General features: G+C 45.1%; 3 protein-coding genes across 3 annotated transcripts; 2 read left to right on the forward strand and 1 right to left on the reverse strand.

The window, feature by feature from the left end:
* Positions 1-510: 510 nt before the first annotated feature.
* On the reverse strand, positions 511-3,937 carry pla2g10 (phospholipase A2 group X; the record flags this gene model as incomplete). Its single annotated transcript, XM_084439147.1, has 4 exons — positions 511-659; positions 1,337-1,443; positions 2,711-2,879; positions 3,901-3,937. 4 exons carry the CDS (start codon positions 3,935-3,937, stop codon positions 511-513), a joined length of 462 nt encoding a protein of 153 aa, XP_084295273.1.
* A 748-nt stretch (positions 3,938-4,685) lies between these two features.
* Positions 4,686-20,096, forward strand: zc3h7a (zinc finger CCCH-type containing 7A). Its single transcript, XM_084437720.1, has 23 exons — positions 4,686-4,755; positions 5,512-5,613; positions 6,119-6,158; positions 6,245-6,448; positions 6,572-6,730; positions 6,834-6,914; positions 8,475-8,528; positions 8,629-8,668; positions 8,775-9,226; positions 9,896-10,160; positions 12,432-12,460; positions 12,832-12,970; positions 13,278-13,436; positions 13,966-14,171; positions 15,329-15,429; positions 15,668-15,849; positions 16,252-16,325; positions 16,478-16,611; positions 17,053-17,158; positions 17,303-17,411; positions 17,764-17,894; positions 18,742-18,905; positions 19,447-20,096. The coding sequence occupies exons 2-23, from the start codon at positions 5,546-5,548 to the stop codon at positions 19,634-19,636; spliced, it is 3,087 nt and encodes a 1,028-aa protein (XP_084293846.1). The 5' UTR covers positions 4,686-4,755; positions 5,512-5,545; the 3' UTR covers positions 19,637-20,096.
* A 4,909-nt stretch (positions 20,097-25,005) lies between these two features.
* litaf (lipopolysaccharide-induced TNF factor) lies at positions 25,006-26,983 on the forward strand. Its single transcript, XM_084437661.1, has 4 exons — positions 25,006-25,243; positions 25,778-26,024; positions 26,252-26,408; positions 26,538-26,983. Exons 2-4 carry the CDS (start codon positions 25,787-25,789, stop codon positions 26,644-26,646), a joined length of 504 nt encoding a protein of 167 aa, XP_084293787.1. The 5' UTR covers positions 25,006-25,243; positions 25,778-25,786; the 3' UTR covers positions 26,647-26,983.
* The last annotated feature ends 148 nt before the right edge of the window (positions 26,984-27,131 follow it).

Raw genomic sequence — 27,131 nt, forward strand, 5'->3', positions numbered from 1 at the left:
GAAAAACACACCTTCTTGAGTAGTAACATTCACTGACATCTGCTGGTGATCTTGAGTGGGTACTTCTGCTCTCCTTAAATAAAACCTGGCTAAACAATGTTGGTGAAAGGTTTCCAATAAGAACCTCTCCATTTTAACAGTGCTAAATCCCAAAGACGAGTTCTATGAATGAGTTTGAGGGAATCTGAGTAACCAGTGGCAATAAAAGGTAAGAATACTGCTTCCCAGAAGATAAAGATACTATTGTAACAGACTGCATCCTGATCTCTCCTCTCCTCCACATCCCTCCTTTCTAAGCACCAAGCAGTCCATGGTCTAGACGTGGAGGAGGAAACATGCTTTCACTTTTACAAAACTGTTTTTACACATTTTATGTCTACAGCGTATGCTAGAAAACATTACTGAATGAGTTTACTAATAAAGCAGCATGTTCATGTAATCATCTTAAAGGAGGTGCAACACAGATAATACAGATATCTACATGTGTTGATCGACTGTGCATTTATTGGATCAGTAAATATTGCATGTTGGGTGCTCACATCCACAGAGGAAATCTGGCCAAAGAGCATATTTCCGTATGAAAGGAGCCTTTCTCAAACATCTGGCCGCCTCTCGGTCACATTTGCAGAGAATTTTCTCACATTTGTCCTTCAGATAATCTGGAACAAAAAGTAAAGGTGAAATCAAAAGGTTCCTTGAGTGAAACTTTTTTTCCTGTGCTTTCAAAATGAGTTCATGTCTGGCGTTTACATAAATACTGTCAACATCGTCAGGGGTGCTGCTGACTGTGAAAAAAAAGCAATTACTGTGGTTAGGAAGAACTTAAAATACTTCCAAACGAGGGCTGGAAACTACCCCCTTCCGCGCCCATCCCCTCCCAAACTCTCCCCCCTCCAATAATGTCTGTACTGTTTTAAACGCTACCGTACCGGGTTTGTGGTTCACTCATAAACGTACATTAAGGAGGACCCATATATGTGTTGTGGTAAAACGCTGGTTGTCTTTCACCAAAAAAAAACATTACATCGCATGTATATTTCACAGCACAAATACATAACACTGAAAAATAAACCCACAGTATCAATGTGTTTTTTTCTCTTATAAGTAGCCACTGCAATGTTCAAGGTGGTTCATTTGTAATATGTACAGTACAAGATATGTGTCCAATGAAAAGCATGTCCCTCATATCAGTGTTAGAGCAAAGATAGGTTTCAGATAAGTTTAATAATGAGCAATAATGATTACAGCAGGACTCACTGTGACTTTTACAGTAATACAACACAATACCGTTTGCCTTAACTGCAGGATTTGATTAGTCAGATTGAAGATGACGTACCACATTCTGCAGTCTTGTCCTCACATGTCCAGCGATACATCTCTGTCTTGGTCTGGCAGCCGGCGAGTTCAGCATCTCCGTAGCAGCAGTCATGTCTGTGACAACACCTTCATAAGGAACACACAGCGTTCTCATGAGCTTCTGGGAATATCATAGGCAAGGCAAGGCAAGTCTATTTGTAGAGCACATGTCAGCATAATTCAAAGTGCTTTACATGACACATTAAAAACATCAAGACAAAGTGCAAGAAACACATAAAATGTCATATGAAACGAAATGCAAAAAAGGTCATTTAAAATAAAATGCAGGAAAAATAAAATACAGGAATAAAAGTTACAGTGCGGTGTATGAATGAATAATTATTTGATTTATTCGATAAAAAGCAGCGGCAAAAAGAAAAGTCTTCAGTCTTGATTTAAAAGAACTGAGAGTTGCAGCAGACCTGCAGTTTTCATCATATTAGATTATTAGATTATAACATGAAAAAGATATTCTATATATATAAACACTGAAGTACATATGTGGGTGAAGTATGTAGGTGATCAAATTTTGTTTAAATGCAGTTCCTAATGAGTAATGTCAAAAACAAACCTCAACTATGGTGATGCCTTATTCAATGATGGTGAATAAGAGGATGCATTCTTATTAATCTCACTGTGTTGATGCATCTCAGCCAGATCACTGCAGCCTGAACCAAACAGGTCTATTTTGAAGAAGAGGAAACGAGGAGGGAGGGGAGGACGTGTTTAGGAGATCTGGATGGTTTGTGGGAGATGTGTGATGAGGAGAGGAAGGAAGCAGTGGTTACAGTCTTGGCTGTGGGAGTGTCGCTGAGCCTATTTTCAAATACCAAATTGAGGGGAACGTAAAACCCCAAATGTGCAGTCTAATTATCACATAGACCAGACCTCTACTAAGAAAGAGAAAGTGGTCTCCGTCTCTCAGTCCCCCCAAAACCCATGGATTTACAGAACGAAAGTTACAGGATGTATATCTAGAGTTTCAGCTTCCCCCGAAATAGGGAGAGAGCTACAGTAGGGCTAGCTGAGACTAGTAAATGCTAAATGGACTGCACTTATATAGCGCTTTTACACCTTAGCGCCACTCAAAGCGCTTTACAATGGCCACTCATTCACACACACATTCACACACCAATGGCGGTAGCTGCCATGCAAGGTGCTAACCTGCTCATTGGGAGCAATTTGGGGTTAGGTGTCTTGCTCAAGGACACTTCGACATGTGGACAGTCTGAGCTGGGATTCGAACCACCGACCCTTCGATCACTGAACGACCCGCTCTACCAACTGAGCTACAGCCGCCCCACTAGTATCTATAATCACTTTCAAGATGGCGGAGCCTCGGACCCCTCCTCACCAGTCCGCCTTGTCCCTGGGCCAGCCCTGACCGCCCAGGCCGCAGTAGCAGCCGTACATCATGTAGGACAGGGCCGATCTGCCGGTGCTGCACTTAATGACCCCTGCCAGCTCCAGCAGGCCTCTCCTGGTCCGAGGGGAACTCTGCAACGCCAGGCAGGCCACGCCTACTGCACAAACAACACAAACAACAACAAACTCAGCTCTCCTGATGGAAATCAGCAACTTCTCACTGTCCACAGCAATCTGCAATAGATAACTACCGTGCCATACATTCAAGTACTGTATCTATCTATCTATCTATCTATCTATCTATCTATCTATCTATCTATCTATCTATCTATCTATCTATCTATCTGTACCTGTCTGTCTGTCTATCTATCTATCTATCTATCTATCTATCTATCTATCTATCTATCTATCTATCTATCTATCTATCTATCTATCTATCTATCTATCTATCTATCTATCTATCTATCTACCTACCTGTACCTATCTATCTATCTATCTATCTATCTATCTATCTATCTATCTATCTATCTATCTATCTATCTATCTACCTGTACCTATCTATCTATCTATCTATCTATCTATCTATCTATCTATCTATCTATCTATCTATCTATCTATCTATCTATCTATCTATCTATCTATCTATCTATCTATCTATCTACCTGTACCTATCTATCTATCTATCTATCTATCTATCTATCTATCTATCTATCTATCTATCTATCTATCTATCTATCTGTCAGGCATACTGTCTGTCCTGTATTACATTATTTGTGAGGAAATGGAAATCATGATGTCAGTATTCAAGGCATCACATTTATTTTGTTATGTACAGTACTTGTACAGAAAGAACATGGAACCTTAAGAAATAGAGCAGTGATGGATAGTTTTTCCTATCACACACCATAATGCAAATAAGCAGTTGGCCCGGGAGCTGTCCCTGGCACAGCCCAATAAGTATAGTTACATGACCCAGATCGCATTCAAATTAATTTGTCCTCAATGACAGAACAGAACAAAAGTAGCCTAAAGGTTTTCTAGTATCAACCACGTAGACCTACAGCACACTGAGCTCAATTACACTACTCAAAAACACATCACCAGAGATGGTTGTATCAGTTACAGTAGGCTGTGCCATAAAATGTTATTTTCAAAGTCCATTAGAAGTGAAAAACTTACCAGTCAACAGGAGAAGTGCTCGGCAGAGCGCGGTCATGGTGTGCAACAGGCTGCCGCTAAGAGTGCCGCTTATTTCCACCCTGGTGTATTTACCCCCTGGTGAACAGAGTCATTTCCACCCTGGTGAACATAGTCATTCAGCGGGCTGCTGTTTTTAGACGCTGTGTTGAATAATCCCACGAGCATCCCTCCCTCGCGTGGGACGTCCCAGCATAATCCCCCCTAACCCTGACTTCCTCTCACTCTCACTGATGCAACTTTGGAGGCCACTCAAATCTACTTTTCAGATGACTCAATGAAGAACACTTTGTTTTACTTCACAAACATACTTCTTGTTTGAATGATTTCATTCACATAAGGCTAATTGGTAGGGATTCAGTTTCATAATCAGGGTAGGACCTATTCAAATGCATTGCTGTTTATCTGTAAGAATTATGGATTATTATCATGGATGTATTAATAGATTATTATGCTTCTGGATTAGCCTATCCTTGTTTGAATGATTTCATTCACATAAGGCTAATTGGTAGGGATGGGTTTTCAGTTTCATAATCAGAGACCTATTCAAATGCATTGCTCTTTATCTATAAGCATTATGGATTATTATCATGGATGTATTAATAGATTATTATGCTACTGGATTAGCCTATCCATGGTCTTAATGATCACCTGAGCCCAGTCCGGCCCTGACCACCAGGGGGCAGTGTTGCTCGTGAGGAGAGGGGGGCAGGCCTGCGCATGCGCGGCTCAACCTGCTGAACCAGAGTCACTACTGCGCATGCGCGGCTCAACCTGCTGGACCAGAGTCACAACTGAAGAAGCAGCCAAACCAGATCACAGTCGCAAATGTGGAGTGTGAGTATTTGGGAACAATTTCCCAGTAAAATTCAACCATGAAATGCAATAACCCCAGGCTGAAATACGATCTAGCTGGATATCCAGCAGAATAACTGTGTAGTTAGCCTGCTAGCGTTAGCCACACTCCAGCAGCTAGCATGCTAACGGGATGCTAGCTAGCTACCTCGTGCATCCTCACACATTCTGCCTAGTTACAGGTCATTTTGCTTAATTTAGCTAATTGTTTTCCCCCCTACGTGTTGCACTATTTTTTTGAGTATATCTAGTGAGCTAGGTAGATAATGTTGCTTTGAACTATACAGAAGTATTGATGCACATTCGTGCTAGCTGCCTGGCTAGGGAAGTGGTTTGCTCTGGCATGCCTGGCTGGCTCAGTGAGATGAGAGCAGAGCTTGTGCTCAAGCAGCCTGGGAAGCATGGAAACAGACTCTAGATCTGTTCATGTCTTCTCAGCTGTAACCTTAGCCAGCCTGGTTACTAGCCTGGTTCCTAGCCTGGTTCCTAGCCTGGTTACTAGCCTGGTTACTAGCCTGGTTCCTAGCCTGGTTACTAGCCTGGTTCCTAGCCTGGTTCCTAGCCTGGTTACTAGCCTGGTTACTAGCCTGGTTACTAGCCTGGTTATTTGTTTGAAACATGTCTTTGCTCCTCTTCCTATACTATATGGGCACGTCTATATATTTAACGTTATACTAAAGTGATAAATCATGATCTTGGTAAGAACACTATCAGTTAACACGGTGACTGTGATTACAGGTGTTGACTTCAGAGCCGGATCATACATGACACGATGGCGACGGTGTATCAGGACAGAAGCAGCCGGTGGCAGAATATTCAGAACGGGCTCCAGTTCATCCAGTAAGTCCAGTGGGTCGTCCGTCAAGTCCTGGTCTCTCAGGGGGTTCTGATTGATCATGTGGTGGTCATCCATCAAGTCCTGGTCTCAGGGGGCTCTGATTGATCATGTGGTGGTCCTCCATCAAGTCCTGGTCTCTCAGGGGGTCTGGTTGATCATGTGGTGGTCCTCCATCAAGTCCTGGTCTCTCAGGGGGTTGTGATTGGTCATGTGGCACAAGGAAGCCCGACACACAGCTATTATGCCAGTAAGCGCCAGTCATCTGGGAGGAAAAGCTAAAGTCATTGTCTCAAGAGACATCTAATTGTTTATTTATACAGTGGTACCAATCTCTCTGGGACTCCATGAACAGCTGAGTTGGGACTCTGGGTTGCTCATTTATTTATTTATTTGTGTGGATTCTTATGTTTAGAGAGAGATTGTTGGCGTGATATTGTTTCATTGGGTTGTATTTGCACTGTTTATTTGATCGTGTTTACAGTCATCTCTTGTGTTATTCGTATCCAGGTCGACTCTGCCCTTTCCAGGAACACAGGACCAATATGAGGTGAGTAGTCGTGACAAATGGCAGTTGGAAAAAAAATTCAGACATGCGAATATCAAAATTGACATATATTTATTTTGTGACATCAGGTGTTTATTCAGGACCTTGTGAGGAATCTTTTTGGGGAGGGTAACGACGTGTTCAAAGAAGGGGAGTGGACCAGATCTATTGAAATGTACACTGAGGCCTTGAGCATCGCAGAATATGCAGATTCAGAGGAGATCAACGTCTCCACCGGAATACTGGAAAAACTTTACGCCAATCGTGCCGCTGCGTGCTTAAACATTGAACCGGTAAGTCACGTTCCTGCTAGTGTGATTTGATTGACATTTAGTTTATGCCCAATTTCTTTTATTATTATTTTCAGGGTACTCCTCTACTCTCCTCAAATAACTCTATTTTGCACCGTATCTCAGGGGCTCCATGACCAGGCGTTTGAGGACTGTGAGAAGGCGCTTCAGCTGAATGAAGGAAACTACAGAGCTCTGTACAGGAAAGCCCGGTCCCTGAAGGAGATGGGTCGACACCAAGAGGCCTATGAAGCCGTCGCTAAGTGCTCTCTAGCCGTGCCTCAGGTGAAAGCAGCCATTATTTTCCTCTCATATTTGCTTTGCACACAATGCCTTTTAACTGCATTAATATCTAACCTCTTCTGTGAATATTTCATTTGTTTCTCAGGATCCCAATGTCATGCAGTTGACTCAGGACCTTGCCAAAATGTTAGGATTGAAAATCCGCAAAGCCTATGTCAGGAGCAAGGTGAGAGTATGTCCCACACACAACTGCTTCCTCATACAGCTAACTGGTTAATATGCAGGCATTTACTTTCAATACTGGTTTTACCTGAAATCAAAATTGAATTTATGGAGTGGTACTTGGTAAACATACACTGCTTGTGTTGCTAAAGCTGAGTGGAAACAATTAGGGCATGGTCCAAGGGCAGGGCGCTGGGGAGAGCTTTATCAAGAAAGCGCTCCCACAATGCACTGCAAACGTGACGCAGGGATGTCCATAATGATGTAACCATTTTTGAAAACAATGGCAGACAAAATTATATCTGAGGTGAGAGAATATTTTTGACAGTTATCTCTGATTATCGGTACCCTAATGTCACTGACCCAAAACAATTTAGAAAGTTAAATCAAGCACAACAACTGCTCACAGGGCATCAGATTAGCTGTTTATAAGCAGCCGAGTTTGACACAGCTGGCGTTGGCTGATAAGCCCCGAGCCCGGGGGGGAGAGGATGCAACAACGTACCCACACGAGGAAGAGGAAGATGATTGGCTAACCATTGCTAGTTTTGTGATGACGTTCCACAGCCCTTAACAGCCAAGCACAGCCAAGCACAACTGCATCTTAAGTAAATTAATATAGCGTCTAAAAATATAACCCGTTAGCCAGCTAGATACAGTAGCTGGTGATCAGACCGTCTCTTACCTCTGACAACTTGGCTGGATGTATTTATTATGATATGATAGTGGCCTTTGAGATATCCTTTCTCTAGCTGGGCGCTGGACATGTCTCCAGACTCCCTACCTGATTGGTCCAACCCTATCTAATATCTGATTGGTCCAACCCTATCTAATATCTGATTGGTCCAACCCTATCTAATATCTGATTGGTTGCCTCAGTTGCGCGGCAGTGGCGAGTCCAGTGCCTTTCTGAAAAGTTCAGAGATTTTCACCTTGAAGCACTCGGAGCGGCCGCCCCCTCAATGTGGAGGTCTCTGAGAAGAGATGCTGAGGGGGCAGAGCTTGTTCTCTAGGGGCCGAAAACGCTCTCCTGACCTTGGGTACGAATGAAACAAGTCACTGGGGCTCCATGCTATGTAGGGCTGCACGATTATGACAAAAGATAATAATTGAGATTATTTGCTTCAAAATGGTAATTGCGATTAATAATTGTGATTCATATTTAATATATAATATTAATATATAATAACCAAAATGCTCCCAAATCACAGATGTTGATCCCTTTCTTGCTACTAACTCGTTTTCACTCATTTTGTCACTACTCACGGCTGCAGGTACTCTTGTGACACTGGTCTTGCCCTACTGCTATCTGTCTTCTCAGTGAAATTAAGCGTAGGCTTAAGAAATAAGCGTAGGCTTATTCAGGTTTGAACCAATCCAAAGCAGTGGGCGTAGGTTTACTCAGGTGTGAACCAATCCAAAGCAGTGGGCGTAGGTTTGCTAGCAGCTGTTCTCGCTGTCATTGATGTCATCTTGAATATAGAACTCTCCAGACATATTGGTAGATGGAGATCTCCACATTTCTGCTATCTCAAGACTATCTTATGTTCTATATTTTTAACAGCCGGCCATAAATGCCTTGCCTGGATCGAGCTGTGCAGGTGCCTCCAATGACAAGGTACCACAGGCGACATGCTTCTTCCACCTGTGCTATTCAGAAACATCAGGCTCCAGTCAATGAACACAGATTCTTATGGCCTGTATTTGTGTTGTTTCAGTTTTCCCATGGTTCCTCATCTGTGGAAGATATAGAGATGGGTAAGAGGAAGCACAAGGATTGATCTTGCATTTCTGATCTAATGAGGTAACATCCAAGTGCAAAATATAAACTGCTCATTCCACAATCCTTTTCTATCTATTTCAGAAGAGTTCACTCAGGAAACCCATGTTCCCGCTCCAGCTCCAGTTCAAATTCCAGCTCCAGTTCAAATTCAAGCTCCAATTCAAGTCCAAGCCCCAATTCAGGTTCCTGTCCCAGTTCAAGCTCCATCCCTAGGTCCAGTTCAAGCTCCATGCCTAGGTCCAGGTCAAGGTCCATCCCTGGGCCCGGGCCACGTAGCGGCCCACCTCCCTCGTAGTGAGAAGCTGGTGGCGGCGTCTCCTCCCGTCAGCAGGATCTCGTCCCTCTCGCCCAGCGAGGCTCATACCCTGGAGCCCGTCCCTGGGGCCTTGCCCCCCATGCCTGTCATGGTGAATGGCGTCAGAGCCAGCGAGTCCTATCCAGCGCCAGAGCCACGCTTGGACTACGATGCGGACATTATGGGAGATGACCTGGACGATCTTTTGGACCAAGCGGGCCCCCCTGAATCTCCCTTGGTGGGTTTCCAGCTGTGCTCTGAAATAGGGCTGGGTTTAAAAAATTGATTCATCGATTCTGAGTCAAATGATTCAGAATCGATTCATGAATCCCAAAATCAATCTTTTATTTAATGAATGAATGAATAAATGAAGGTATGAATAGTTCATTCATTCATTCAATGATTCATTCATTCATTTTTGGAAATCAGTATCGATGCCCAGCCCTAGTATTGATGTATTGCATAACTTGGCAGTCATGTAATTAAGGTTACAGCTAAAAAAACAGGTTTTAGTAACACTAACTGAATCGAATCGAATCGTGATAATTGATTCTGAACCTTGTGAATCGGAATCGATTCTTGAAATTCGAATCGATACCCAGCCCTACTCTGAAATGGAATCTGCTCACTATAGAATACATGATTTTTGTTGACCATATAAATAATATTACGTTTCTTTTGAAAATGCCAGTATGTTGTAGAAAGCTCCAGTACTAACATGCCTGGCCCTCTCTCTCTCAGGGCATCCCCACGGTGAAGGGGCCCATTCCTCTGCCCACCAGCGTTGCCTCTACTAACTCCATGCCTGGTCCTCTCTCTCTCAGGGCATCCCCACGGTGAAGGGGCCCATTCCTCTGCCCACCAGCGTTGCCTCTTCTAACTCCATGCCTGGTCCTCTCTCTCTCAGGGCATCCCCACGGTGAAGGGGCCCATTCCTCTGCCCACCAGCGTTGCCTCTTCTAACTCCATGCCTGGTCCGTTCCATATGCCGTCCCACATCAGCCCGTTCCACAATCTGGCGTCTCAGTGCACCATCTACCTGCCCCCCCCGTACCACAAGGCCGGGTCCAGCGCCTATTCCCTCGGCCTGGACTCCTTCACCTCCCCCCTGGACTCCTTCACTTCCCCCCTGGACTCGCTGGACAGCCTCTCCATGTCAGAATCACAAACAGGTACCAGTACTCATGAAACAGGTACCAGTACTCATTAAACAGGCACCAGTACTCATTAAACAGGTACCAGTACTCATTAAACAGGTACCAGTACTCATTAAACAGGTACCAGTACTCATTAAACAGGTACCAGTACTCATTAAACAGACACCAGTACTCATTAAACAGGTACCAGTACTCATTAAACAGGTACCAGTACTCATTAAACAGGTACCAGTACTCATGGAGTTGAAAGTCACTGCTGACGATAAAAATACCAGTGGTTTTGCGGGATCATAGTCCTGAGTGTTCACAAGCATGGCGTGTTCATCAAATATAGCTTTCATGACTACAGTATGTTCACTACTATGTACACTACTACCTGCTGGGTTCACACGCTGGGTTCACACGCTGGGTCAACACGCTGGGTCAACACGCTGGGTCAACACGCTGGGTCAACACGCTGGGTCAACACGCTGGGTCAACACGCTGGGTCAACACGCTGGGTTCACACGCTGGGTTCACACGCTGGGTTCACACGCTGGGTCAACACGCTGGGTTCACACGCTGGGTCAACACGCTGGGTCAACACGCTGGGTTAACACGCTGGGTCAACACGCTGGGTTCACACGCTGGGTTCACACGCTGGGTCAACACGCTGGGTCAACACGCTGGGTTAACACGCTGGGTCAACACGCTGGGTCAACACGCTGGGTTCACACGCTGGGTCAACACGCTGGGTTCACATGCTGGGTTCACACGCTGGGTCAACACGCTGGGTTCACACGCTGGGTTCACACGCTGGGTCAACACGCTGGTTCAACACGCTGGGTTCACACGCTGGGTCAACACGCTGGGTCAACACGCTGGGTTCACACGCTGGGTTCACACGCTGGGTTCACACGCTGGGTCAACACGCTGGGTCAACACGCTGGGTTAACACGCTGGGTCAACACGCTGGGTCAACACGCTGGGTTACACGCTGGGTTACACGCTGGGTCAACACGCTGGGTCAACACGCTGGGTCAACACGCTGGGTTCACACGCTGGGTCAACACGCTGGGTCAACACGCTGGGTTCACACGCTGGGTTAACACGCTGGGTTCACACGCTGGGTTCACACGCTGGGTCAACACGCTGGGTTCACACGCTGGGTCAACACGCTGGGTCAACACGCTGGGTCAACACGCTGGGTCAACACGCTGGGTCAACACGCTGGGTCAACACGCTGGGTTCACACGCTGGGTCAACATGCTGGGTCAACACGCTGGGTTCACACGCTGGGTCAACACGCTGGGTCAACACGCTGGGTTCACACGCTGGGTCCACACGCTGGGTCAACACGCTGGGTCAACACGCTGGGTCAACACGCTGGGTCAACACGCTAGGCCAACACTTAATCTATGGAACCATTGAGCTGAGAGGACAGGTCATGGGGGCGTCTCAGATGAGAGGACAGGTCATGGGGGTGTCTCAGATGAGAGGACAGGTCATGGGGGTGTCTCAGATGAGAGGACAGGTCATGGGGGTGTCTCAGATGAGAGGACAGGTCATGGGGGTGTCTCAGATGAGAGGACAGGTCATGGGGGTGTCTCAGATGAGAGGACAGGTCATGGGGGTGTCTCAGATGAGAGGACAGATCATGGGGGCGTCTCAGATGAGAGGACAGGTCATGGGGGTGTCTCAGATGAGAGGACAGGTCATGGGGGCGTCTCAGATGAGAGGACAGGTCATGGGGGTGTCTCAGATGAGAGGACAGGTCATGGGGGTGTCTCAGATGAGAGGACAGGTCATGGGGGTGTCTCAGATGAGAGGACAGGTCATGGGGGTGTCTCAGGTGAGAGGACAGGTCATGGGGGTGTCTCAGATGAGAGGACAGGTCATGGGGGTGTCTCAGATGAGAGGACAGGTCATGGGGGTGTCTCAGATGAGAGGACAGGTCATGGGGGTGTCTCAGATGAGAGGACAGGTCATGGAGGTGTCTCAGATGAGAGGACAGGTCATGGGGGTGTCTCAGATGAGAGGACAGGTCATGGGGGTGTCTCAGTTGAGAGGACAGGTCATGGGGGTGTCTCAGATGAGAGGACAGGTCATGGGGGTGTCTCAGGTGAGAGGACAGGTCATGGGGGTGTCTCAGATGAGAGGACAGGTCATGGGGGTGTCTCAGATGAGAGGACAGGTCATGGGGGTGTCTCAGATGAGAGGACAGGTCATGGGGGTGTCTCAGATGAGAGGACAGGTCATGGAGGTGTCTCAGCTGATTCTTTTTTTTTCTTTCTTTCCCAAATCCAGGATATGGTCAGCATTCATTCATGCAGCAGGTATGTCCTCCTACATTTGATCTCATTGTGTTATAGCAAAGATAGCTGTTGTAATAATAATAATAACTCATTGTATTTATAGAGAACTTTTCATTGTGAAAACTAGGGATGCAAACAATTAATCAAATATCGATTCATTGATCGTTAAGGATTTGTTTGAGCACGTGAAATGTACTCGATCTACTATCAAACAGCGTGGTAGTGAAGCAGCCATCTCGGGAGAAATGCAGAGAAATCAATAGCGCCATATTTTTAAAAGATGAAGCGGGCAAAGCATTGTGAGGGACCACTTCAAAAAGAAAGGACTAGAAACCACTTGCAAATACTGTGAGGTGCACACTGAGTAATCAACGTTTGTTTTGTTCCTGTAGCTGAATAGTGAGGACAAAGCCATGGGCATGGCCGTGGGGATGCCCGGGATGAACTACTCCGCTGTGGATCTGGCCAAAAACCCTCTGGTTGAAACCCACGAATTCAAACAAGCGTGCTCACAATGCTTTATCAAAACTGGTAAGAGAGCAGGTTATTATTCATACTTCTGCTCTGCTCCCCGTCAGCCTGGACCAGCTGAGACTGGGTTGATCAGCTTATATACCATATCAATCAATCAATCAATCAAAGCTTTATTTGTATAGCGCATTTCATACCCAGAGGCAACACAATGCGCTTTACAGAGAACAAGGGAGGTGGGCATACGACCCACTCTCTACATATTCCAGAGGGAAGCAAAAATTACATTAAATTACATTTCAGAGTAAGAGAGGCTTAAAAAGGTGAATGGTCCAGGTGTTAAAGCCAGCTCATGTCCCTCTCCCAGGGCCTGGTGTGCTGGACTACAGACTCCTGACAGAGGAGCACAAATGCAAGAAGGATGCTTTACTGGGGCGGATCAGGCACTGCCAGGACCAGACCTGGAAGCTCATCAGACCCCGGCCAATTAAGACGCAGTACGTCGGCCCCTACTACGTCTGCAAAGGTAATTTATTCGATTTTTTAATCATTTGTAGGGCTGGGTATCGATTCGAATTTCAAGAATCGATTCGATTCCGATTCACAAGGTTCAGAATAGATTATCACGATTCAATTCGATTCAATATGGATTTGGTTAGTGTTACTAAAACTTTTTTAGCTGTAACCTTCATTACATGACTGCCAAGTTATGCAACACATCAATACTAGGGCTGGGTATCGATACTGATTTCCAAAAATGAATGAATGAATGAATGAATCATTGAATGATTTAATGAACGATTCATTCCTTCATTTATTCATTAAATAAGTAATCGATTTCGGGATTCATGAATTAATTCAAAATCATTTGATTCAGAATCGATTAATCTTTTTTTTTTTTAACCCAGCCCTAATCATGTGTATCAAGTGTGCTGGCAAATGACGAGGACAAAATTAGATAGGGATTGAACTGGTCAGGTCAGGTCAAGCCACCTATCCTCAAACACATGCTGAAGAATCAATACGTATTATTGATCAGGATCATTACTTTCTAGATGTTTCCAATGGCGGCGAGTGCCGTTACCCTGGTCACTGCACGTTTGCGTACTGCCAGGAGGAGATCGATGTTTGGACGCTGGAGCGCAAAGGATTCATCTGCAGAGATCTGCTGTTCGACCCGTTTGGGTCGGGCAGGAAGATCAGTCTGACGGTCCCAAAGATCCTCCAGGAACATCACGGTATCTTCATGTTCCTCTGTGGCGTGAGTCCTGCGTTAAACACGCCCTCCTTACTACAGTATGCATGCCATGATGTTCTTCTGTGGCGTGAGTCCTGCGTTAAACACGCCCTCCTTACTACAGTATGACTGCCATGATGTTCCTCTGTGGCGTGAGTCTTTAAACACGCCCTCCTGACTACAGTATGCATGCCATGATGTTCCTCTGTGGCGTGAGTCCTGCGTTAAACACGCCCTCCTGACTACAGTATGCATGCCATGATGTTCCTCTGTGGCGTGAGTCCTGCGTTAAACACGCCCTCCTGACTACAGTACGCATGTTCCTCTGTGGCGTGAGTCCTGCGTTAAACACGCCCTCCTTACTACAGTATGCATGCCATGTACAGTAACTGCAACTGAGAATTCATTTTTCATTTGTGAGAATAATTTGTATTCCCATATCATGTGTCGGTAGACGTTTGATGTAGAGGTCCAATGTTGTGATTCATTCATATTACTCATCACACACAACACTGTTATGACTAGCTAGGTTCATAGATGTGTTAAGCAGTTACTTTATATATTGGTTTATCAATCAGTCAATTAGATCTGATTGATCTGATTGACTGATTGATTAACCAATAGATGAAGTAATTGCTTAACTCTTCCTATGATCCTATGATATGACTCACTAGCAAAATAATCCAAATATAAAAATATTGCGCCATATTGCCTATTGAGGCGATTTTGTCATTTGATGATTTTTGTGGCGATGACAGTCATTACATGCCAAGGATCTTGGTCTAATCTCACCACGCTAATCCAATCAGTAGGATTCACATGTGATCAGAATGCTAATCCCACCAGTAGGATTCACATGTGATCATAATGCAGGAGCGGATATCGGCCATGAAAAACGAATCAATGTTTTTTTGGGCATAATTTCTAATAAAAAAAAAAGAAAAAAAAAAAAGTATCTCAAAGTAGTCAAAGTATCTCAATGTTTTCTAGTGCAGGGGCATGTTTTGCCTGGAATGCTTTCCACACAGGTTTCAACAACTCCGTCCGATGCTGAGGGCCTGGTTACCTCATATCACCTGAACTCTCGTCAGCAAATCATCCCACTAGCACTTAAATATGAATCTGTATACCCCACGTGCAACGTTTGAACAAGTCTGAAATCTGTATGATCTGGTCTCCAGGTGTGCTTCGATCACAAACCCAGAATAATCAGCAAAACCAACAAGGACAACCCCTCCCTCTGCTCCCACCCCGTGACCAAGCATGAGGTGGAAGATCATAAGTGAGCTCCTCCTCCTCCTCCTCCTCCTCCTCATGGCTCATTGTTTTAGAAGCTGAGCAGCGCTGCGTTTATGGATGAATTAGATATCAGCCCTCTGCCATGTTACTGTCTTGTCTTTACCATATATTCAACCAAACCAAAGTGTTTGGAATGTAATAACATTGTAACCCCACAGTTATATAATATTTGATCTCCCATTAAAGCCAGTAGGTAGAGATTCATGTGTGTTTGTCTTCAGGTGCCTTGTCCACATCCTGAGGGAGACGACGGTGCGGTACTCTAAGATCCGCCCCTACAGCCTGCAGTGCCAGATGGACCTCTGCCGCCACGAGGTGCGCTACGGCTGCGTGCGCGAGGACGAGTGCTTCTACGCCCACAGCCTGATCGAGCTCAAGGTCTGGATGATGCAGCACGAGCTAGGTGAGCTAGCCAGCGCTGACTAGGCTGTGGGCCGGCTGTGGCTCAGTGGTAGAGCGGGTCGTCCAATGATCGTAGGGCCGGCGGTTCGAATCCCGCCTCCTCCTGTCCACATGTCGAAGTGTCCTTGGGCAAGACACTGAACCCCAAATTGCTCCCAATGAGCAGGCTAGCACCTTGCATGGCATCTGGCATGGCATAGCATTCACCCATTGTTGTGTGAATGGGTGAATGAGAGGCCATTGTAAAGCTCTTTGGATAAAAGCGCTAAATAAGTGCAGTCCATCTACCATTTATATTTATTTACCATTGTATCATTGTGTGTGCTTGATGGCTTTAATGAGTATTGGTTTAAGTGTACGTTTTTGTGACTCATCGTCAGTATGTGAATATACATATTTACAGGCATCACGCATGACAATATTGTCAAGGAAGCGAAGCAATACTGGAGCATGGAGACCAGCTGCCAAGACATCCAGGTAAAGCTGCTCACGTTACTGTACACTAATCTGCACACTTCAAAGGGGTCACTACTTTAACATCAGGTCACTATCACTTTTATTTTGCATGCACAAGGTTTTAAAGGCAGCTGTTCCATGTGTTCTAACCCAAACCTGTATTGTATCTGTAGCAATTTCCCTCCCCAAGGAGGTTTGGACCCCCGAACCTGAAGATGCTGTTCGTCTGTGGTCAGTGTTGGAGGAATGGTCAACTCAGCGAGGCTGACAAGAACAAGAAGTACTGCACAGCCAAGGCCCGGCATACGTGAGTGACTAGTTATCAATCAATCAAAGCTTTATTCATATAGCGCATTTCATACACAGAGGCAACACAATGCGCTTTACAGAGAGCAAGGGAGGTGGGCAGACATCCCACCCCTACATATTCCAGAGGGAAGCAAAAAAAACAGTAATCACCCGGGGGCCAGATAAGTGAGCTGTAAGAATTCTTCCCTGACCCCTCTCAACAAGGCGATCGAGCAAGCTCCTGGAGTATGTTTGTCTACCGGCTAAGAACATTTATAGAGCAATAAATTACATTTTCAGAGCAAGAGGGCTAAAAACATCAAAGGAGAGACATGGCAAACACTGGTGTGTGTCTGTGTGAGTGTGAGTGTGCCTGATGGGTTTTGAGTTATCTCAGAACCTTTCCAGGAAGCGGTTGTTGAAAGCCTTGTAAGCGTAGCGCCTCTGGTTTACACGGCAGGTGGGCGAAAGACCGGCGCGTGGTGCTGGTCAGTTCCATCGAGCGCAAGAAGTGGACAACAATCCGACCACTTCCGACCAAGAAGCCCATCCCATCTCAGTTTGAGGTAGGTCCGCATTACGTTGACATATTTCCTCACGCCAACCCTGGTTACCAAACCTGTCCAACCACTATTGTTGTTCTGCTGACTCATCTGGAAATCCCCTCTAGGCAGCGCCTTAAAACATTTGTATTTTTTTTACCTCTCCAGATTTGCATGCATGTGACTGCTGGTAAAAAGTGCCAGTACATCGGGAACTGCACGTTTGCACACAGCACAGAGGAAAGAGACCTTTGGAAATACATGAAAGACAACAACAGTGAGTTGATTGAGCCGATGGGTTCTGCCAATGGCGTTAGATATCGCTCCTGTGTGATGGACGCCTGAAGGGCCAACCTGAACCCTACATCAAAATATGGCAACACTCAGTGAGTCATTAAAGGAGGAGTCACTGGAGCACACGGGCAATTCAAGCCGTGTTATCATGACTGATAAAGACGACGATGAAGATGAAACGCTGGTCTTTTACCTGCACCTAATAAAATGTCTTGGATTGCCTGTGTGCTCCATCGACTCCTCCTGAGAGGCACCGGTCTGCCCGTAGAAGCTGACGCGTGTCGAGGCGCCATCTTGTTGTCTAAATCAGTGTGTGCTTCTTGTCCCTGGTTCAGTTGCAGACATGGAGCAGCTGTACGAGCAGTGGCTGCAGTCTCAGAAACCGGGCTGGAGCGAGGAGACATCCAGCAGCGCCTTCCGGGAGAACGGGAAGCAGATCCACATGCCCACGGACTACGCTGAGGAGGTAGGGACCATGTCTGCTCAGAGAAACAGATCCACAGACAACGCTGAGGAGGTAGGGACCAGGGTCTGCTCAGGGAATGAGGAGGTAGGGACCAGGGTCTGCTCAGGGAATGAGGAGGTAGGGACCAGGGTCTGCTCAGGGAATGAGGAGGTAGGGACCAGGGTCTGCTCAGAGAATGAGGAGGTAGGGACCAGGGTCTGCTCAGAGAAACAGATCCACATGCCCACGGACTACGCTGAGGAGGTGGGACGAGCCTCTGCTCAGAGAAAGATCACTTACTAACTTGCTAGGGCTGGGTTAAAAAAATCAAATGATTCAGAATCGATTCATGGATCCGAATCGATATGTTATTTAATGAATGAATGAACGAATAGTTCATTAATTCATCCAATGATTCATTCATTCATTTTTGGAAATCAGTATCGATACCCAGCCCTAGTATTGATTTGTTGCATAACTTGGCAGTCATGTAATTAAGGTTACAGCTAAAAAAACATCATACTCGATAATCGATTCTGAACCTTGTGAATCGGAATCAAATAACAAATAACAGCCCTATAACTTGGACTTGTGTGACTCTTGAGTTTGCCTGATGTCCTGCTTGACAAGCTGATGTTCTTGTGTCCTGATAGGCTGGGAACCACTGCTGGCTGTGTGGTAAAAACTGATGCTCTTGTGTCCTGATAGGCGGGGAACCACTGCTGGCTGTGTGGTAACATGTTCTTGTGTCCTGATAGGCGGGGAACCACTGCTGGCTGTGTGGTAAAAACTGATGTTCTTGTGTCCTGATAGGCGGGGAACCACTGCTGGCTGTGTGGTAAAAACTGATGTTCTTGTGTCCTGATAGGCGGGGAACCACTGCTGGCTGTGTGGTAAAAACTGCAATAGTGATCGCCAATGGCAGCAGCACATCACCTCAGAAAAGCACAAAGACAAAGTGTTTAACTCTGAGGACGATCAGAACTGTTGGCAGTATCGCTTCCCCACCGGGAACCTGCGACTCTGCGAGAGGTGAGGCTTCTGCGCACCTCCTGAGTTCAAGGTTATCCATTAGGCCTGCACGATTATGACAAAAGAGAATAATTGAGATTATTTTCTTCAAAATAGTAATTGCGATTAATAATTGCGATTAATATTTTATATACAATATTAATATATAATAACCAAAATGCTCCCAAATCACGGACGTTGATTCCTTTCTTGTTACTAACTCACTGACCTTGTTTTCGCTCATTTTTACTCACGGCTGCGGGTTCTCTTGTGACACTTGTCTTGACCTACTGCTATCTGTCTTCTCAGTCTGCGCACAGCGCACTGAGCGGGAACGCATGTGATTGGTCAGACAGCATAAGCGCCTGTGATTCGTCCGTGTAGTCCTAGCACACTCAATTCAAAGCAAAATTATTAATCACATTAATTGCGGCCTTTTGCGATTAGTTAATTGCGGAGGTCATAATCGCGATTTCGATTAATTCACGATTAATTGTGCAGCCCTATTATGGATCATGGATGTTTGTGTGAATGCTGACTGATGACGGAGACCCTCTCACAGGTACCTGAGAGGAACGTGCACGGAGGAGGAGATGTGCAAGCTGGCGCACGGGAACGAGGAGCTGAGGGAATGGAAGGAGCGCAGGGAGTTCCTTCTGATGAAACTGGCCAAAGCGAGAAAAGATCATCTTATTGCTCCAAATGACGATGACTTTGGCAAATATAGTTTTCTGCTTAAAGCCATCAAGTAATGTGTGGGTGATGATGTCATGTGCGTTGTCTGTTGCAGTCTGGCGTGGCAGTTAGAGCTGAAACACGCCAGCCTTGTGGGAAGGTCCAGGTCACAGTGTGCTGGATGGGGAAGCACCATGATGGCCCTGTATTACATAGAGCCATGGCTTCCATCCGTGACAGACCATACCATTACTTTCTCTAGCAATCATTGGGGTATTGCTTGTCAAAAGAAATGGTCCAGAAAAGCCAAAGTGGAAATGCATTCATGCGAGGCCGTCTCCAGTGTTACCAGGTGACATGGAAGATAGGTATCGCTTTTATTTCTGTGACAGTTTCATTCTGTTCAAGGTTTTGGTTTCTTTTCTGCCATTCAGAAATTATTGGAACATTGTTTATTATCATGCACACTGTCTCAATACTAGTTTTATTTTCTTCCATAATGTATGTTGCATTTATGCCTGTTGGTATTGAAAATAATCTGACCACCAAAACCAAATAAAAATCCTAATTTTTAAACAATATAACTTTTTTCAACCGTACAACAATATTGAGCGTTCTCATGAGGCAGTATAGAAACTTTAGGCAGTATAGGACTAAGTTCATCTAAGAGTCTTTTAAAAACAAACAAAAAAACGTTATTTTACTACGTAAAATCAGTTGAGAACCAGTTCTCATTTTCAATGATGACCTAGCCAAGAGGCACCGTCAGAAATAAAATACATGCCTACATATAACATGAACATATGAACAACCAGGATACAAGGATCTGAGTCTTGTTGCAGGAGGAACTCACTGGCTTGAAGCACAGAAGGAAATGGATCACTAAAGAACCCATTGTTTTGTGAAATGAACTGAATGACAAACGGAACCATTTAACAAACCTTTTATTTATCTAATTTAAATAAGGGTGAGACCAACGCCGACAGGACGTTGAGTGAAATGATCAACGAGCTTCATTTGGGATGTACTTCTCAACATGCAGAGGGACATGTTTAACCATTATTCTCAACATGCAGAGGGACGTGTTTAACCATTATTCTCAACATGCAGAGGGACATGTTTAACCATTATTCTCAACATGCAGAGGAACATGTTTAACCATTAGAACCATTAGAACCATCAGCAATAACATCATGAGTTGGGATTTCCTCACATCAGAGATTAATTTACCCAGATCATTATAAGATTCAAATAAGAGCAGAATCTTCATGCACACATTTGGAGCCTTTGAACTAATTGTAGTGTACTGTACCCTTGTACTGTACCCTTCTGCCTTCTTTTCTTCAGTATGGAAAAACTTGAAACTTATTTGGAATTCATACAATTTAATTTAGAAGGAACTCTTATAAAAATGTAATATGCTGTTTTTACATATTTCAAACTTCATTGGTTTAGAATTAGAAAATTACAATATTCAACTCCCAAACTAATCCAAGGAAACATGGAATAATGTATGAACACGGACGGTATTCACCGGCTCATCTTCAGCAGAATCAGGCCATGGGGGTAATCTCCTCTAGCAGATCACTACTAGGTACACAATGTCCATCATTGGTTATTTTGCCCTGAGTAGCTTATTGGTGGTTGACTCCCTTGCAGAATGAACAATGTATGTGAGGTTTTACTGGGATGCTAAATGATTAAGAAAAGTTCCTTCAGGTCAGACCACTGCAATTCCAGGAACAGAAAACAGACTCTAGGCCTACATTTTACATTACATTACAGTCATTTAGCTGACGCTTTTATCCAAAGCGACTTAAAATAATTGCATTTAACGTAGGAAAAGCCAGTGTACTACTACTTGCCAGAACTCACAAGTGCATCTCCTTTCTAAAACAAGTGACTAAGAGCATAATCTAGTGCTGAAGGCAAAGTGCAAGAATAGCAGTCTCAAAATACAATAGGTTCTTTAGAGGGAGGATCATGGTAGTACTTCTGGAAGAGATAAGTTTTGAGCCTGCGGTGAAAGATGGGCAGCGACTCTGCTGTCCTGACGTCAGTGGGCAGTTCGTTCCACCACTGCGGGGCCAGGACAGAGAAGAGCCGTGACCGTGGGGTCAGGACAGAGAAGAGCCGTGACCGTGGGGTCAGGACAGAGAAGAGCCGTGACCGTGGGGTCAGGACAGAGAAGAGCCGTGACCGTGGGGTCAGGACAGAGAAGAGCCGTGACCGTGGGGTCAGGACAGAGAAGAGCCGTGACCGTGGGGCCAGGACAGAGAAGAGCCGTGACCGTGGGGTCAGGACAGAGAAGAGCCGTGACCGTGGGGTCAGGACAGAGAAGAGCCGTGACCGTGGGGTCAGGACAGAGAAGAGCCGTGACCGTGTCCATCGACCGCAGGGGTCTCGGAGTGACGGGGCACCCAATCTCCCCGAGGTAGCAGAGCGTAGCGGTCGGGAGGGGGTGTAGGGTTTGACCATGGCCTGGAGGTAGGAGGGGGTGTAGGGTTTGACCATGGCCTGGAGGTAGGAGGGGGCTGTTCCTTTCACTGCCCTGTAGGCTGTACCAGAGTTTTAAACTGGATCTGAGCGCTACAGGAAGCCATTGTAGGGAACGGAGGAGGGAAGATCACCCAAGAGGCCTTCAACTAGGGACTACATTGTCATTTTCTTACATTGGCCTAAATCATGAAAATGATCATTAACCTTACTCATATTTCTATATCTTTCCCAAACTTTTGTAACATTGACAATTGTTAAAGTTAACCTTTCTAATGGGCTACTGTTAGTGTAATAAACATAGTTCTTGGCCACTTCATATTAAAGGAGTAGTTCAGAATTTTGGACATAGAGCCTCATTTACAACCCAAAATGCTGAACTAGCCCACGTGCATGTCCCCACAGGAGGGCTAGGGTTCCACATGGGACCCCTAAAACAGAGTGAGCGTGGACTACGTTCCATAATATGCATGCGATGCCCCGAAGTTGGGCAAGATCAGCGTTCGTGTCTTTATCCTTGAGCCGTAATTTGAAACTGACAAAAACTACAATACCCACTACAAATGTATTAGTATTTAATCCATGCAAGGGTTTGTGAATATTAGTTCATTATTATTATTATTATTATTAGTAGTAGTAGTACTATATAATAGTTTTAGGGTTAGTAATTAGCCTATAGTTTTACAGTGACAATTTATGACGGATATGCCATCTCTTGCTGTTCAATATTCATAACCCTTTGAATACAACCACGTCACAGGAAAAATAAATAAAATCCAACACTTCCTGAAAACTGAGAAACTGCGCTTTCTAGTAATATAGGGAAAATCTGATTAATATTCTGAATGTTGGCACTGTACTTTCAGGGTTAAAAGGGTTAACGGGACACAAGCCCACACACTAGAGGGCGCTGCGGGTCAAGCTTTGGATGACATTTTAAACTCGGGTCACGAGAAAAAGGGAACATCATCACTTCCGTACACAGGGAAAACCAAACCAAAGAGTATGGAATGCCAAGAGAAACCACTCCATTAATTCTGCTATGGCACCCAATACGCCCATCTGCTGAGCTGGGCTGCCGCCGTTTTGGACTGTGAAGTTTATTGTGCAAATTGTGCTGCACTGCTAGCTTCCTCCTGTCACACACCACTCTGTTGCACTCACTCACAACCTTCACCCTACTGGTAAATACCCCCCCACAACCCAGCTGTGTGTATAACTGAGGTGAGGCTTTTTCAAACGTTATTTTCCAGGGCTGTGATTAGATCAAAGACTGAGCACTTCAAGGCCTGTTTCTCCTAGGTTGTGATCAGTGTACTGTGTACTCAGAAATGTGTACCGTGGATCATCAGGGACATCTATTACACTCTTTACTATACTTCTATACAACTTTACTACCTATATATACTATGTAAACTAGTACATTCCCATCATGGTCACTTCTGTTTAGCTGAATAGCCCTGCTGTAGAGGATCCTCAGGGGGCTCATCTTAAGTCATAATTATCCAGACATGTCACACCTCTCACCTGATATCCTGGATAGCTGGTCCTGGATCAGCTCTCTCCCTGACCACCCAGATCCACTCTCAGGTGCTCGTCTCTGACCAGCTCAGACCAGTAGCCACAGCCGGGTATTCACACTCAAACTAGAGTCAGAGCTGTCACCATGACCACCATGACCTGAAAAACACAAACAAAATATAAACTATTACATTGCATTACTTATGTTTGAAAGAAAAGACTGAGCAGAGTCGCCTGGGACCATCTTGTCCATCTGTATATGGCTGTGATGTGATGCCTTTCTGTGTACAGGACAGATAAAAACCACATCAACACGAAGTCATTCCTGCTAGTTTACAATGGTTAACAGTAAACTAGCAGGATCTGTAATCTGTATTACAGTAGCAATACTGGCTAACTGTATATCTAGCACTGACTGGTCTAGTCGAATCCCATTTCTACACTTTTGTAAACAAGTTAAACAATTACCTGTCAGGATCTTTTGTGAACAGCTACCATTGGTTAGCTATCTAGCTAACGTAGCTAGCATTGACAGCCACAGTAAATTTCAATTTCTACACTTTTGTGAACATGTTAAACAAACAATTACCTGTCAGAATCTTTGGGGAACAGCTGAAAGGCAAGCTCTGGACATGTACTCTGACAGCTCTGGACATGTACTCTGACAGCTCTGGACATGTACTCTGACAGCTCTGGACATGTACTCTGACAGCTCTGGACATGCACTCTGACAGCTCTGGACATGTACTCTGACAGCTCTGGACATGTACTCTGACAGCTCTGGACATGTACTCTGACAGCTCTGGACATGTACTCTGACAGCTCTGGACATGTACTCTGACAGCTCTGGACATGTACTCTGGACATGTACTCTGACAGCTCTGGACATGTACTCTGGACATGTACTCTGACCGCTCTGGACATGTACTCTGACAGCTCTGGACATGTACTCTGACAGCTCTGGACATGTACTCTGACAGCTCTGGACATGTACTCTGACAGCTCTGGACATGTCCTCTGACAGCTCTGAACATGTACTCTGACAGCTCTGGACATGTCCTCTGACAGCTCTGGACATGTACTCTGACAGCTCTGGACATGTACTCTTACAGCTCTGGACATGTACTCTGACAGCTCTGGACATGTACTCTGACAGCTCTGGACATGTACTCTTACAGCTCTGGACATGTACTCTGACAGCTCTGGACATGTACTCTGACAGCTCTGGACATTTATTGCAGAACACTGTTTTCGTTTTTTCCACAGCTGATTTGTAGTCTTCATGTTGATCTTACTGGATGAATTGGGCAGCAGATGACAGTCCATAATGGCGGAAACGCTACGCGAGCGCCCTCTTCAGGCCGAAGCCAAAACCTACCTAAGTGTCCCCTCTTGGCATTCTATACTCTTTAGCCAAGCCAAGCATGAAGGCAACACTTAGCGGATTAGCCAAGTAGCTCGATAATTCAGTCGTGTTAAGATATACGTTTCTAATTCGTTTTAAGGAAAAATACGATCAATATAGAAATGTACATCTGTGTCCTCATCCAATGAGTTTTGAGAAGCAAGAGAGAGGATATTCTCCCTGTGGCCTGATCGTGTTTGTGTCTAGAGAAGAGACACCTGTCCAGAACCGAAAGTAAAGTATTCCTCGACTGGGACCTGAGGCAAGTTGCAAGATTTGTTTAACTATTACAAGATAAAGCATGTTTCTATTGCTCTCTGGTCACTAGCTCACGTTAGCTCATGGTAATTGCTAGTTAGTTGGAACAGGACGTGAACTACCGTAGCTAGGAACCAGTTACGTCATCTGACAGGTCATGTTTGTGAGGAGTCAAGCTTTGACCTGTAGGCTCTATAGGCTCTGTGCACCAGCTCCACTACTTCCTGAAAGTCACTTGGCCTCTTTATTTCCTGTCCTATATGATTGGATTAAGTGATCAATCAGGTGTGCGCTGGTTCTGCCTCACATCTGATTAATCACTTAATCCAATCATATAGGACAGGAAATAAAGAAGCCAAGTGACTTTCAGGAAGTTGTGGAGCTGGTGCACAGAGCCTATATAGCCTCTGGGTAGGCTATTTGCTATGGACAAACAGGATATATATATAGACCTTATGGCCTAGTAGTCTCACTCATAAAGTTGCATTTGTTGATACATACAGGTTATTTGTTTCTCTTGTAAATCTTGTGACTGTAGCTTGTAAACATGGCAAGTGCGCCCCCGATGGAGACAGCTGGACCCATGGACCCCCTTCAGCCACCCTCATATGAAGAGGCCATAAGTCCCGTGTATACACAGGGTCCTGGGCTCATAGGTCCCGTGTATACACAGGGTCCTGGGCTCCCTCCGGCCTACGCCAAGACTGCATACCTGCCATACCCACCACCAGTGCATAGTCAAGTATACCCTCCACCACCAGCTCACAGTCCTATCAATCCAATAGGTAATCCTCCTTACATCGCCTGGACTTGTCATGTTTTTGTTTACAAAGCTTCTCATGGTCTATCTTCTTGAACTACATAGTAGGCCTGTTATACATTTACATCTGAATAATATGTGGGCCCTGGCCCTGAGCTAGTTGGGTTGGTGACCAGTTACAAACACCTTTAGGCTACACATTGTAAGCTTCAGATGTATCTGGTGAATGTTTTAACACTCTTTGTTCCTTAGTCTCAGTTCAGACCATTTACGTGCAGCCGGGCGTGGCGTTCGGGGATCTTCCGGTGCACGTGCACTGCCCTGCATGCGCCCAATCGGTTGTCAGTCGCTTGGAACACATCTCTGGAACTATGGCCTGGCTCACTTGCGCTGGCCTGTTCATTTTCGGGTAGGGTTAATAATCCACGAGTCCCCCTGCTTTACTTTAGTGAGCTTTAAGTCCAAAGCACTGCTATATTATTCAATTTGTCATGAGATGTAAATACTGTATGCATAATGCACTCTTCTATCTTTGTAGTTGTGTCTATGGATGTTGCCTGATTCCTTTCTGTCTGGATGGTTTGAAAGATGTGACACATCGGTGTCCCAACTGCAACAATGTCCTTGGGATCTACAAACGACTTTGAAAGTTGCAATTGTTGAGTTTCCAACTTGCCACAAGTAACAAGTACGCCACGTCTCCCCATTTTGTAATTAAAAACATCAAGGAGACAAGCAATTGTGTTGTCCAGGTATATTTTCCTTGTTAATAAAAGCTAGTAATATAAGGCTCTTTTGCATGCACCTTTAAAATTGAGTAAGTGATGTTTGTGAGAAATAAACGGGAAGACAGGAAGTGATAGGCTATCATGAGATTTATTTTTTACATTTACTGTACATTTATTCAGAAATATAGTTGCATATTTTTATTAAGATTGTATTATCAAGCACTGTTAAACATTCTAAGCACAAATAAACGATTGTATCTTTTGGCTCTGCAATACTTTGTACGTATATAGCTACCTACACTTTAATGTCGATATCTCAGGAGCTGTTATGTGTCTGGGAATAATGAGATGACACTATTCAAACACACACACACACACACTGCTTGGCATTCAGGCAACCCAAC

This window comes from Borostomias antarcticus (genome assembly GCF_949987555.1).
Source record: "Borostomias antarcticus genome assembly, chromosome: 5".
Classification (NCBI taxonomy): Eukaryota; Metazoa; Chordata; class Actinopteri; order Stomiiformes; family Stomiidae; genus Borostomias; species Borostomias antarcticus.